The sequence below is a fragment of the Salvelinus namaycush genome, chromosome 42, assembly GCF_016432855.1.
Source record: "Salvelinus namaycush isolate Seneca chromosome 42, SaNama_1.0, whole genome shotgun sequence".
NCBI lineage: Eukaryota > Metazoa > Chordata > Actinopteri > Salmoniformes > Salmonidae > Salvelinus > Salvelinus namaycush.
Genome location: NC_052348.1, coordinates 15,322,800 through 15,336,793, shown reverse-complemented (window position 1 = coordinate 15,336,793; position 13,994 = coordinate 15,322,800). Strand labels below are relative to the sequence as shown.

Sequence of the window (13,994 nt, the reverse complement as noted above, 5' to 3'; positions counted from 1 at the left end):
AGAGTTAACCTTTATATTTAGACAAATTGCCCCAGACCAGACCCTACTTATCATTTGAGCTTACTTATCACAATCTCTTTTGCACAATATAATGATGGAACTGTCTGGTAGCTATGAGTTTGAGTCAGGTGTTATTGTACTCTGAGGGTAATTATAACATGCTAATACACATCTGTTCCAGCCAGACATCTGGATAAAAAAATCTAAATGTGCAGAAATAAAGTAATTATAGAGGGCGCTGAGACCGACAGATCCACTCCTTGTCTTAAAAGGCCTCTGCACAGATCTCAGCATGTTCCTCTGACAATGGAAGTCAAACTAACAGAAGCAGTGATTTTCTCTCTCCTTCTTACTCTCAAGGTATTCTCTGCAGGTAAGTAAAGTATTTATTTTTTTAGAAATCTTCTCATTTCTGGGGATTTCAACATCTAACATGAAATATCAGAGATCTTCTCTTCAAAATGCTATGATGACGTAGTGTCATATACTGTTAGAGGAAATGGAGTGAAAATATATGTTTTAAAATATTACAGAGTTTTTGCCATTTGAAATGATAGTGATGATCAGGACATTCAGGGGCGATTTCAGATTAAGCCTAGTCCTGGACTAAAAAGCACTTTCTATGGAGATTTTTCCATTTAGAATTATTTTTAGTCCAGAACTAAAATTAATCTGTGTTAGCATCACTTTCACAATGTCTTGAATGTCATCCAGAGAGGAATGATGAGGCTCCCATTTCCTGGCCCGATCAAGGGGCAATTCCCACGGGAGACTACCTGGAGAAGGGGAGAGGAGAGGTGCAGAGATTTGACAGACAAGGTGAGCCAAAAAAATCTATACAATCAGACTAGCCTCGAATCCAAACTGAATATTGATCAGTGACATGATGTGATATTCAGCTTGGATCCCAGGCTAAAGACTACTGAGTAAACATGATTGATCTCTTATGTCGATCTTCGTGGCATTTATATAATTGACAACAAAAACAACTTTCTCACAAATGTTTATTTTCACAGAGCAGCATTCTGGGCAATCTGAACATGTTATTCACACACTGCTGAGCATGAACGATGCAGCTGAGATAGACATCATCAACCGTGACGAGTCTCCATGTAAGGTCATATCAGTCATGGATGACCTCCCAAACCCTCATGTTCAGACTCAACCAACCCCGACCGGAGTTACCACCAGCAGCCCACACCTGGACAATAACAAAAACAAGGGAAAGGCAAAGGGAGCTCCTCAACATCAGGTTCCAGTTGTCCCATACCTACCCATCAGGCCTGGTGCCCCCAACATAAATGGCTTCCCTCCTGCACCACCAATGTTCTTTGTCCCTCAGAGAGCTGCAGCACGCCATCCCCACCCCATGAGCTGGTTTCCCAGAGGTTATGGAAGTGTGCTCAACTACCTCATGCCCCCGTCTGTATTCTCAGCCTATGTCCGGGCTTTGCATGGAGGTTCATCTGAAGAGAATTCTCTGAGTGACTGAAGTATCGGGTTCCTACGCCCATTTATAAATAGAATGGGGGGTGTCCGTTCTATAGATTCTATTTCTATGGCTGAGAGTTTCTGGTCTAAGTCTCCATTACTGTCCCAGACAAGAGATCGGTAGAGGCTGATATGATCAGTGCCATTGTGTGCTGAATCTGCTATGCGGAAGTGTTGATAAGCATCATGTTTTTATTTTTTAATCACTCACAGCATCATGCGTATATGCTTTCATAAACAGTATTTGAGTTGTTTTGGACTGCAGTGCTCAACCATTTAATTACACTAAATTAATACGTTTAAAATGTTACCTTCAGAATCACGATGCTTGCACAATACAAATTACACCCTGCATTGCAAAGAAAGCCATTTTCGACAAGTGCAACTTTAAATCAAGCCAGAATGAACAATGATTCATGGATTCATTATCTGAGAGTTTCATGCCTGTGTCACAAATACGCAGACCAGTGTGGTCAACCTCAGCTGCCTTTGCGATCAACACAAGGCAGTTAGTTACCACAGGAGCTGGAACTAGGTGGTGTTCATTATGCACCAAACTGGAAGGAAAAAAAAGGGACTGAAACAGGAAGGGACTGCCAATAAGAAACCGTTCATTAGAAATCAGAAGTGTGGTTAAGGTTAGGTTTGTAATAATATTTTAAAAAGAGAAATTGAAGAAACAGATGGGGTTTAGCAAGAATTATGACTGGCTGTGGTAACTACACTGAACAAAAATATAAACGCAACATGCAACAATTTCAAAGTTACAGTTCATATAAGGAAATCAGTAAATTCAAACAAATTAATTAGGCCTAATCAATGGATTTCACGACTGGGCAGGGGCGCAGCCATGGGTGGGCCTGGGAGGGCATAGGCCCACCCACTGGGGACCCAGGTGAAGAAGCCGGATGTGGAGGTTCTGGGCTGGCGTGGATACACGTGGTCTGTGGTTGTGAGACCGGTTGGACATACTGCCAAATTCTCTAAAACGTTGGAGGCGGCTCATATGGTAAAGAAATTAACATTCAATTATCTGGCAACAGCTCTGGCGGACATTCCTGCAGTCAGAATGCCAATTGTACACTCCCTCAAAACTTGAGACATCTATTGCATTATGTTCAGTAAAAAAACTGCACAATTTAGTAGCCTTTTATTGTCCCCAGCAAAAGGTGCACCTGTGTAATGACCATGCTGTTTAATCAGCTTCTTGATATGCCACACCTGTCAGGTGGATGGAGAAATGCTCACTAACAGGAATGTAAAGAAATGTATGTACAACATTTGAGATAAGCTTTTTGTGCACATGGAACATTTCTGGGATCTTTTTTTTCAGCTCATGAAACATGGGACCAACACTTTACATGTTGAGTTTATATTTTTGTTCTTTATAGTTGAGACCCACGTTACTTCTGGCTTTGTTGATATTCTCAAGTAGGATCCAACATCTTGGGGCATTTCCAACTTCTTTGTCTTTTCTGACATTTGGTTGACTGCTGTGCCCCTTAAAACATGACAACCGTGATGACTGGTGCAGATATCAGTAGTTTATTGTATGTTAAGTCCAAACACATTCAAAATGGAAAACTAAAACAAATTTGCTCCATCTGCAACACATTTTTTTGTTTCTACTAGCAAACAAGTAGAAGGTAAACACAGTAAATTAAGATGGCAACCAACTGACTGCTTAGCGTACCACACTTGCTAAAGCCAGGAAGGAAATCCTATTCCACTGAAAAGAGGACTGGAATGATATACATTTAAATCCACTCTACAGCATTTTTCAACAGTGGAAAAAGTTTACAGCCTTTGCTTTAGGGGGTCCTTTGAAACTTGGGGGTAGAGATGGGGGTTTCACTGAAATTTCAAAGCAAAACAAATAAAAGTACAAATCTGCTCCCAATAAACGTTTTAACACCACTGAGTTTTAAAGCACTGACTTCTGAAAACTAGCCAGAAAGCATGATGGCATTCCACTCGACTGACTCTCCTCGCCCTTGTTAGCCATAATATGAAACTCACATTATGAGTATATAGGCAACTGTGAAACTTGTCCATATGTGGAAACATGGGGAGAGGTGTAGCTCTGCAGTGACCAACAATGGGTTCCTGGAGAAAGGGGCTCAATTTCAAAATGGCCTTTTCCCATAACATACACACACCAGTGTTCGGCACGTCGCTCCAATCCAACCAAAAGGTACATGCATTTCAGGAACCACCAGTGTGACTGGCTTTTTAAGCTGGCCCACACCACGAGAAAATTTATTATGAGAGCTGTGTCAAAAAGGGGGTAGGATGTGGAAAGTGTTTTTACTGTGACAGATTGTCCCAGAAAATTTCGGAAATAGCGCAATACCACCTGACAAGGAAGACCTCAGTACGACATTTTGGAAAAGGCGCTACATCAGATTTAACTTTCCGTTTCAGTGCAAGAAGACCAGTATAAGAAAAAAGAAGTGCAAAATATGTCATTTCTCCTCCCCGATTCTATTCCAGGTTGAAACCGAGGTCTTCCCTTTCACACAGTCACAAAAAGAACTTCCCATTTCACTGGCAGAGTACTGGTATAGAAATCTTATTTTGACTTGCCTTAGTGGGAAAAAAATAGAAAAATCGGTACACAGCACATTGAATATTATCAGCATAAAAAAATATGAACGCATAAATGGATTAAAAAAAGTGAATGTCATCCCAGATAAAGTTTGCACTAAGGCTAAACCACACCTAAGACGACCATTTTACAAAAATTGCTGCCAACGGAAAATGTTTGTTGTTGATGAAACAGTCGGATGCCCTTGGATCCAGGGCTTATTCCGTGTGCCACCGTTCGAGACAAAGACCATGCTGCTCCGATTGACCGTACCGATTCAAAACCGTCTAGTAGCCCATGTCCGAGCCGTGCAATACAACATTTTCCTTTAAGAGGGCATTTCATTTTCACTGCCCGTTACAGTTACTAAGCAAACCGCTCGTCAATACTGCAGATCCAAACTCTTTAACGGATCCCATTTGCTTGACTAACCAAGAATCGCACACACACACCATGACTAGTATGTTCCAATGAGTCATTTCTTTAACATAACGCATCTCTGGGACATTTAACATTGAAACTTCAGGCACCCGTTGTCTCTCTAGTCTCTTCAAAACCCCAGAGCAGATACTATAAACAAATGCACAACTTGCAGCACATCTTAGGTAGTTGAACAGTACTTATGGGAGAGTGAAATGTGCACCAGAAAAACTTTATAATCCTGTGAAAAACACTGCAAATTCTCCTGGCCTCAGTAGGTAGAGTAGTTCAACTGGAGCTGGGAGTGACACCGGACACCCCGACCTCAACTCACTAGTAAGACTGGAAAGATGAAATAGAAGGCACCATCATGCTTTTATAGTCAAGTTGAAAAAAATAAAAGGATAATTAAATCATACATTGAACTATGATTTTTGCTGTACATTTATTATGTTCCTCCATACACTTGACGGGGAATGGAGGTGCCCAGTTTCACGGTTCTGGCAAGAGGGAGGGGATGCATTAAAAAAAACAAATCAACAAAGAATAGGGAGCGAGTCTCCACAAACATTATCACCACCACTCTCCTATTGGTCAGCTTGGTTTGTGGACCATCCTTTTATTTCTCCGTTCGGTGAAGTCCAGGAACTTTGAGCTTTTTATTAAATTCATTTAGGAAAATAATCATTCTGTAGATTGGTTTGTTGTGTCTTGTTGTATTCCAGCAGTAATTAAAGCATAGTTATGGGTTCGCAGATGAAAGATGTGAGAAAAAAAAGTATATTGGTCACAGTAAACAGGCCTGAAGTGGAGGCCTGCCTTGTCACGTCGTTTAGCTTTGAGACAACAGTAGATGTCTCAACCAGCTGCGTTCCCAGGATGTCAATGTAACATGACAAAAGTACCCATTAGTGCATATTGATGAGTGCATTATGCAATTTGTTTTAAGCAGTGTTCTTTGAAAAGGAAAAACCTAAACGCAAGCCCCACCCCATAGCAGGAAATTCACCTCATGCTTTTCCAACAGTAAAGGGCAGAGAACTCCCACATATAAAATGTGCATTAAGAGGGGGTTCGTGACGTAGCGCCCCGGTAAGTCGAGGCATAATAATCTCTATTCCAAATGATGGGCTGTATTATCGTAGGTAAAAGTCTATCAGTCCCTCCTCCTATAACGATGCAGATTACTCCTGGTTGCTTTTCCTCAAATTTACAAATTAATGTTTGTGGATTCTTGACAACACTGGAAAAGGACACTCAGCTCACAGCTAAGTAAAGCGAAAATGCAAATTTTACGTTTGCTCATTTTTGTCTGTCACAAAGAAGAAATAGTTGACAGGCTGTGTCACATTCCAAAGCCAAAAATACTTTTTTACCGAAACGAAAATAAACAAACAAAAGTATATACGTTTATACATGTAGATTTTTTCGTTAACGAGAACGGTAGAAGATGAAGACCGTGGTACTACTTCCGAACTGCAGGCGGCACTATCAGCGACGCTGGGTGGTGAAGCGGCCCTCGGCGGTTCCTCCTGCTCCTCTTCCAGAGCCCAGGCCGGGCTTGGGAGCACCCATGCCGCCCCTGGGTGGGGGGCCCCTGCCGTCACGCATCATCCCGCTGCCAGCCACCATGCCTCCTCGCGGGCCGCCGGGCCCCCTGTCGCCGCGTCTCCCCATGTCTCTGCGGTCGTCTCCTCCGCCACGGACCTCCCGCTCACGCACCGCCCTGGTCTTCTTCTCCTCTACGTTCAGACGCACCTCGCCACGGAACATGATGGGCTACAGGACAGAGGGGACCGTTAATACAGGACTGGCAGGTGATTAGGGGACCTTAAGAAAATACCCTTTTCACAATCCTTCTCATTCACTGGTTTGCACACCATAAAACCCTATTGTTGCATCTTAGGTTGTATCGATTGTGTTTGTGGTTTTCCTGCATAGAAAAGTCTTGGGCAGGCCTCCTAAGTGTTTTCAGGCCACCTATGTCCAAACAGCTAAAACAAGAGCCCCCAATATTATTTTTTTTAATTATGATCCTTGAGAACAAACAATGACCAAAAATAATACATTCAGGAGTATTTTTGTCAGATCATGGGAACCCCATTGATTTTGTTAGAATGTTTGCGACTGATAGCATAAGCCAAGCTGAACAACGGGAGGGCCTCAAATTTCCAGTCAGCACCCCCCCCAGCACCATTTTGATCCAGTAAAACCTTGAACACTCAGTCTCCTATAGCTGAGATTCAAACAAAGGGCAAACGGGCTAGAGATTTGGGGATTAGGATACTGTGCAGAAAACCAATAGGTAGTGATTTACAACACCAAGCCGTGTGCCACCAAAACACCAATGTGAATGAGGGGGATAATGATGAAGTCAGTACTTGCCCCCCCTACCTTCGCCCCCAGGATTCTCTGGACAGGGTCAGAGTCGTCGAAGACCACAAATCCAAAGTTGGGCAGCTTTCCTCCGACTCCCTTGGTGTTGATCCTCAGCTCCACTACATTGCCAAAAGCTGAAGGAAGACATTTAAGTTTCCATTCCAAATACCGAAAATCATACACTCCTCCTGCTACGTCATCTGGAGTTTAACTCGTTAGTCACACCTTACCAAAAGGATAGAAGATGTAAACTGTTCCAAACGCACACAATTCTATTGATTTAGTTGCCATTGATATTTTGAACAACCAGAAAATGGCATGGCTAAATAACCATTCATGTGTACGAGCGCTTACTCATGAAGAAGTCCTTGAGCTCTGCCTCGTCAATGTCATGAGGGAGGTTGCCCACAAAGAGCTGGTGGCTGTCTGGGTACCGGATGATCCTTCTGCTGTCCATCTCACCGGGGTCCGCCTCGCCCCGACCTGCAGTCAGGAGAAGTCATTAGCTACCATCTGCACCGTCACTCTGTACCAACACTGAAGAGAGCACATTTAGTACAAAGTCACAGCTTCATTACCTTTGTTGACAAAACTGAAGTGGGGTTTCCCAGTTTGTGATTCTGAAGGTGCAACACCATCTAAGTAACAGAGACGTGCACACATTGACCCATGTGTAAATAAGACTAGAACAGAAGTGTGAGCACCCGTGACATTGGTGACATGTTGAGAACTAAGCAGACCTAAAACCAAGAGCATATTGCGCGTGTAGACAGTGCGTCTATAGAAAAACACATTGCCATTAGGTCCCACTGGTCTTACCAGGTCTGGATGCTCGCTGTACGAAGGCTGGTCTGTCACGGGGGCGCTGGTCCCGGGGTCCCCGAAGAGGGGCCGTCTGGCTCTCAGGTTTGGTCTCCGCTCTGGACTGTAAAGGAGCGCGACACACAGGAGATGAGACCTACTTGACCACAGACAACACTCGGCCCAGACACACACAAGACACGGGGGGGGAGGGGTTACCTGTGAGCTTGGTGCTTTAACAACATGGGGGGGGATTCCAGAGGAGGGTCCTGTACCGCTAGGAGGCAGGTTTTTACTGGTCACCGACGCCCAGGAGAACGTCTGCCAGGAATTCAGTCAGAATTCAACCGTGCCAATCAGTAGAACACAGTACAATATACTTTCCTCGTACAATATGATTTTGTAAGGCAGATATCTTGACAGTAATCAGTGTAATAGTACCATTTCTGAAATGGCACCCTATTCCTTCTACAGTGAACTTTCGTCCAGCGATCTATAGATAGCAGTGTGATTTCAGATGCAACCTGCATGTTATTGTGATGTTATAATGGTCATAGCACTGTTGTACCAGGAGAGTGGACCAACCTTGGGGGCCTCCTGGGTGCTGGGTGGGGACTCTACGGGGACCGGGGAGGGGGCCTTCTCCTCCAGCTCCTCCATCACCTTCTCCTCCACGTCGGGCTTTAGCTCCTCTACCTCGGGCTCCGGTTCAGGCTCGGGCTCAGGCTCTGGAGCCGGCTCCTCCATGGGCTCCTCAACACCATTGCTAAATGAAGCAGAAATCAGTCAAGTTTACTACAACTGTTCGCCTAGATGTACCTTATTATAAACTCAGATACAAGCTCAATATGATTGGATTCGGTCACATTTCTTCTTGACACAAATATGATCCAACTGTACACTCACTGGCCAGTTTATTTGGTACCCCACCCCATTCATGAAAATGGACCCCTCCTACAGACAGTGAGTCACGTGGCCTGCTAGATAAAGCAGGCAGACAGGCATCCAGTTACTGTTCGATTGAATGGGCAAAACAAGTGACTTAAGACTGAGCGTGGTATGATCATTGATGCTAGGCGCGCCGGATCCAGTATCTCCGAAAGGGCCGCCCTCCTGGGATTTTCACACACAACAATGTCTAGAGTAAACCAAGAATGGTGCAACAAACAGAAGAAAAAAAACATCCAGTCAGCGGCAGTCCTGTGGGCGAAAACAGCTAATTGAGAGATGTAGAATGAGAATGGAAAGAATCGTGCAAGCTAACAGGCGGGCCACAATTGGATCAATAATGGCGCAGTACAACAGTGGTGTGCAGAACGGCATCTCGTTGATCCTTGTCACAGATGGGCTATTGCAGCAGACGACCACACCGGGTTCCACACCCATCAGGTAAAAACAAAATGCGGCTCGTGGGCACATGGTCACCAAGATTGGACAATCAAGGAGTGGAAAAACTGCACCTGGAGCACGGCATCGAGTTCAATTTACTTGAGTGGCCTGCACAGTCCCCAGACCTCAACCCAATAGACCATCTGGAATGGGCTAGACGGCAGTACATTCATGCTGCGAACAATCCACAGCAACTGCGTGATGCCATCGCAGTCAGCATGGACCAACAGGTTTCCGATACCTTGTAGAATACACCTGAACAATTCAGGCTGTTCTGGAGGCAAAGAGCGGGTCCGACCCAGTACTAGATGGGTGTACCAAATAAACTGTACGGTGAGTGTACATACCAACTGTATGCCATGTTTACTTATTGTTGTTTAATGCAGTGCACTTCCGGTACATAATAATCTGTCTTAGAGAAATTGAGTTTAAGTACATCTAGTCACCATTGATCTAAACATCATTGTCAAACTGGCATGGTGGTCTCCACAGCATAGACTTACATGACAGGGTGAGGCTCGTAGTAAGTAGTGCTGTTAGGACTGTCTTGGAGTGGCTCTGGGGACGGCTGTCTCTCCTCCTGCTGCTCCTCCTCAACCTCCTCTTCAGATTCTGAGGTATCATCGATTAACAAAAACAAAGTTTACAGACCATAAACAACTTGACATCCAATTCAACATTGAAGATAATTTAACTGGACAAAGTGCAGAATTTCTTACCCTCATCAAGTTCAGCCTCAGAGTCGCCGAAAACCTCATCCTCATAGCGGAAGATGTCGTTGTGTACGTAGAATTTGTTTGCCACGGAACCCTGTGGAAATAGCCAGACAAGCTATTAGCTATTAATATTTTTTCTGCACTAGCTGACGAAAATGTGCTTTTCCATCATAGTTGAGGCGCTTCATAATCTTAAAAAAAAGTGCAGAGTTGTTTTCAGTGGGCATAAAATGTTTTGAAAGAATGAATCAGGGAGGTACTTCCTGAACATTGAGTCCTACTGAACACAACGCAGGTAGTCGCTCCACTTCAATTCATTCTACCATTTCTTGACTGCTTACACAATCCAAAAATCCCAGTGAGTGACAATTAAAATATGACAACTACCCAATACTTAGTAAAGTGTGTGTAGTGAGCCCCGCCCTTTAGCCTACCGTACTACGCACCTCTGGAGCGAGCACAAAGGTCTGCATGAATTTCCTCATCGGCTGGCCGTTGTTGGAGAGCTCACCCAGCACCTGGACCACAACGCCGTCAGTCAGCGTGGCATGGGCGTCCACGTGTCTGATCTTCGTGTGGCATTCTTGGAACTGCAGGGACAGGACCTTCTTGTGGATTTCCTGGGTAGGGTGAAGTAAGTACATTTAGAAATAAATCACAACGCCAGGAGTGGTTTATAATAGAATCAAATTTCCTGCATTATTACATCACAGCACTTGTAAGGTTATTAAGAAATATTTTAAAATCTAAATTGTTTGAGATTTGCATGAAAAGCATCCCGAGTGAAGACTCTTGACTATGCTATGTTTTTCAAAACAGGTAGTCGTCATCTGGATCTTTGATTTAGTTTATTGACACTTACCGCTTGGCCATACACTGCTTCTGCAAGCTTCCCGTTGGAGTCGAGTCCACCATGAACATAGGAGGAGTTCCTTCCATAGAACCTGTCATGACGAAGCAGAGACATTTAAAGTCCTGCTGGCACAAGTCTACATAAAGCAATGGAAGGTAATCACATACTGTGGGCTATTCAATCTAGACAAATCGGTCAGTACCTGTGCAGGAAATCGGGTGCTTTGTTTAAGAGTGTGTAATACTGCCTCACAAACTCCCGCCCTACAAGCAGGGGACTTGGCTTCTCCATCACCATTTCTTTGGTAATCAATATCAAGTGCTGAAATAGAACATTAACAAAACCTATTTAAATCTTGATATGAAGTAATACTTTGAAGTGACCTAAGAACATGCAGGTCAGCATTGCAGAAGGAAAATAAAGCCATGACAACTCATTCTATTGGACATAATCGAGGCAACAAAATCAATATCAACCCTTAATACCAGAATGAGACCAATGGAAAACTTAGCAACTTATGAATCGTTCATGAATGTTATTTGCATGCAAATTTGAGCTAATAGAAAATTGTGTACAGAAACTGGTTATTAAGACGTTGCTTTCTAGTTTTGAAATTAGATGAAAATATGAAGACAAAGTCAATGCGTTCAACACATTTTTAAACGACAATGCATCAAGTTGTTCGTGTTCACATTTTAAAATGATACATATTAATCGTTGCTAGCTAACTGCCTACTTTGTTAGCACACACTAGCGTGCAACTGCGCCATCACGTTTATCCACCCGGACACAAGAGAGGGGTACAAAGCATAGGTCGACTTCAACGAGACGTTCTCAGAAGAGTTGAGAGATTTTCTGAACATATGTTACTAATCAAATGAACAAATTAGGTTACTGTTATATTAATTTGTTTGATAGTAGCCAGGCCTATTGTGACGGAAACTGCGGAAGGCCTCCCACGACCCGGTACAGCCTCTGTCGTAGCTGGATGTCTATTTTTGTGTGGCATCGTCGAATCATTTCCCTGGCCTTATACCAGACATAAAATGTTGCTAGAAATAGTAGACTAACTCCAAATGCTTTGAAAGAGGCCTCGTCTTATTTGTAAGTGTATTTAGCATACTAGTTGGGGCAGCATACGCTGGCTTCCTACAACTAGGTTGGGAAAGTAGCTAGTTTGCTAGGCTAAATTGGGAAAACTCGTTAGCCAACACGTTAACACTGCGTGCATTGATAAATAACATTACCCCCAATATTATAAATGTAATTTAAGTAACGTTATACATTTTCATCGACAAAATGCACAGAAAAGCCCCTACCGGTTGCTAATTAAATGATAGTGAAACTGGTACATTAGCTAACGTTAGGTAGCTAATGGCGCTAAGCTAGATTTGTGGCGTCGTTGCTTTTTCTCAAGCTACCTTGTCTGACAACTTTCTTTACCCCTATCTATCAGTTTTCCTTCGTGTATTAATATGCATTAACTTTAATGATGTAAAGTCATGTAGCTCAATTTCATGAATAAGAAACGTTGAACAGGTAGCAACAATCACTTTGTAACTAGCCAATTCTGACCGGTTAACACGCTCGTGCAAGTGCCTAAATCCTGGCACCGGCAGGCAGGGTTTTCTTGAACAGAGCTGGTTAGCAAGCAATAGTGTCGACACCAGTGCTCGTGTTAGCATTACACATAATACAAAGGCCGACTGGCTAGGTATTTTGAGCTATAGCTAGTTAGTCAATGAGAAAAATAAAATTGAACACGGTCAAATTCGGGGTTTAGCATCACATGATACCATGCCTGTTTATTCCATTTTAGCTCAAATTGTCGACATGGAATTAATTGAAGACACATACTGTACAGTGAACCAACAAAGACCTTCACTAACTCAAATGTTAACTTTTTCCCGAGAACAACTACAGTAGCTATCCATTAATAAAATGTTATCGTTAGTCAGATTAACGTTACAGTTTAACGTTAGCTATTACAAAAAAAAGGTAACTTACCTTTTGAAATACCTATCTAATTGAACACAGTGATTAAATAACTATGACTATAAACGATTCTGGTCGTCAACGACTATACTCTGAAATATGAAGAATATTTCAGGTGTAATTTATAATATTTCTCACCCTCTACTAAGAGATTTTATGATCTCTGCTGTATCAGAGATTGGAATTTAAAGCGATAGACTTCAAATTTATTGTCTAACCCCTGCAATCTAGGGCAGGGAACCCCAGTGACAGTGGAGTAGCCAATGATATTTTTACACTGGACAACATCAATTGTGACGTAGTTTGTGTATTTTCCCGCCTGCCTTCCTGCCTAAAAATCCAGACGTTATGACGTCACAACGGGTTTATTTTGTCATAATTCATAATAGTCTTTATCAGCCAACAGTTAAAAAGAGATTCATTGTGACTTAAAACATATTTACCAAGAAAAGAATGTTCATATAGTATGTTCTATACACTACAAAATTGAGCAATCTATAATGCATGAGGGAAAGATATGTTTAATTCCTGACAGACAGCAGATAACTTGAAGGTTACAATTAATACTTTTGAATAAAAAAACTGGAGGAAACCTAGAGCCACAGAAACAAGCCTATCATATGCCTGCCAGTATCAGGAGACACACCTACAGTGCATTCGGAAAGTATTCAGACCTCTTGACTTTTTCCACATTTTGTTACGTTACAGCCTTATTCTAAAATGGATTAAATTGTTTTTTTCTTCTTCTCATCAATCTACACACAATATCCCATAATGACAAAGCAAAAACAAAAAAAACGAAATGTCCCATTTACATAAGTATTCAGACCCTTTACCCAGTACTTTGTTGAAGCACCTTTGGCAGCGATTACAGCCTCAAGTCTTCTTGGGTATGACGCCTCAAGCTTGGCACACCTGTATTTGGGGAGTTTCTCCCATTCTCCTCTGCAGATCCTCTCAAGCTCTGTCAGGTTGGATGGGGAGCTATTTTCAGGTCTCTCCAGAGACGTTCGATCGGATTCAAGTCCGGGCTCTGGTTGGGCCACTCAAGGACATTCAGAGACTTGTCCCGAAGCCACTCCTGCATTGCCTTGGCTGTGTGTTTGGGATTGTTGTCCTGTTGGAAGGTGAACCTTCGCCACAGTCTGAGGTCCTGAGCGCTCTGGAGTAGGTTTTCATCAAGGATCTCGCTGTACTTTGCTCTGTTCATCTTTCCTTTGATCCTGACTAGTCTCCAAGTCCCTGCTGCTGAAAAACATCCCACCATGGTGCCACCACCATGCTTCATCCCACCATGGTGCCAGGTTTCCTCCAGACGTGACACTTGGCATTCAGGCTAAAGAGTTCAATCTTGGTTTCATCA

The 13,994-nt window shown here is 43.0% G+C and overlaps 1 protein-coding gene across 2 annotated transcripts; it reads right to left on the bottom strand.

Moving 5' to 3' along the window:
* Nucleotides 1–3,013: 3,013 nt before the first annotated feature.
* On the bottom strand, nucleotides 3,014–12,832 carry g3bp2a (G3BP stress granule assembly factor 2a). Of its 2 annotated transcripts, XM_038982001.1 has the most exons (13): nucleotides 12,644–12,832; nucleotides 10,839–10,957; nucleotides 10,646–10,727; nucleotides 10,230–10,403; nucleotides 9,787–9,877; nucleotides 9,571–9,679; nucleotides 8,264–8,444; nucleotides 7,898–7,999; nucleotides 7,697–7,802; nucleotides 7,456–7,515; nucleotides 7,232–7,360; nucleotides 6,893–7,011; nucleotides 3,014–6,277 (listed from the first exon to the last, which is right to left on the bottom strand). In XM_038982001.1, exons 2-13 carry the CDS (start codon nucleotides 10,931–10,933, stop codon nucleotides 5,990–5,992), a joined length of 1,536 nt encoding a protein of 511 aa, XP_038837929.1. In that variant the 5' UTR covers nucleotides 10,934–10,957; nucleotides 12,644–12,832; the 3' UTR covers nucleotides 3,014–5,989. The 2 variants fall into 2 exon arrangements, with proteins under 2 accessions (XP_038837929.1, XP_038837930.1); XM_038982002.1 differs by lacking the exon at nucleotides 7,898–7,999.
* Nucleotides 12,833–13,994: the final 1,162 nt, after the last annotated feature.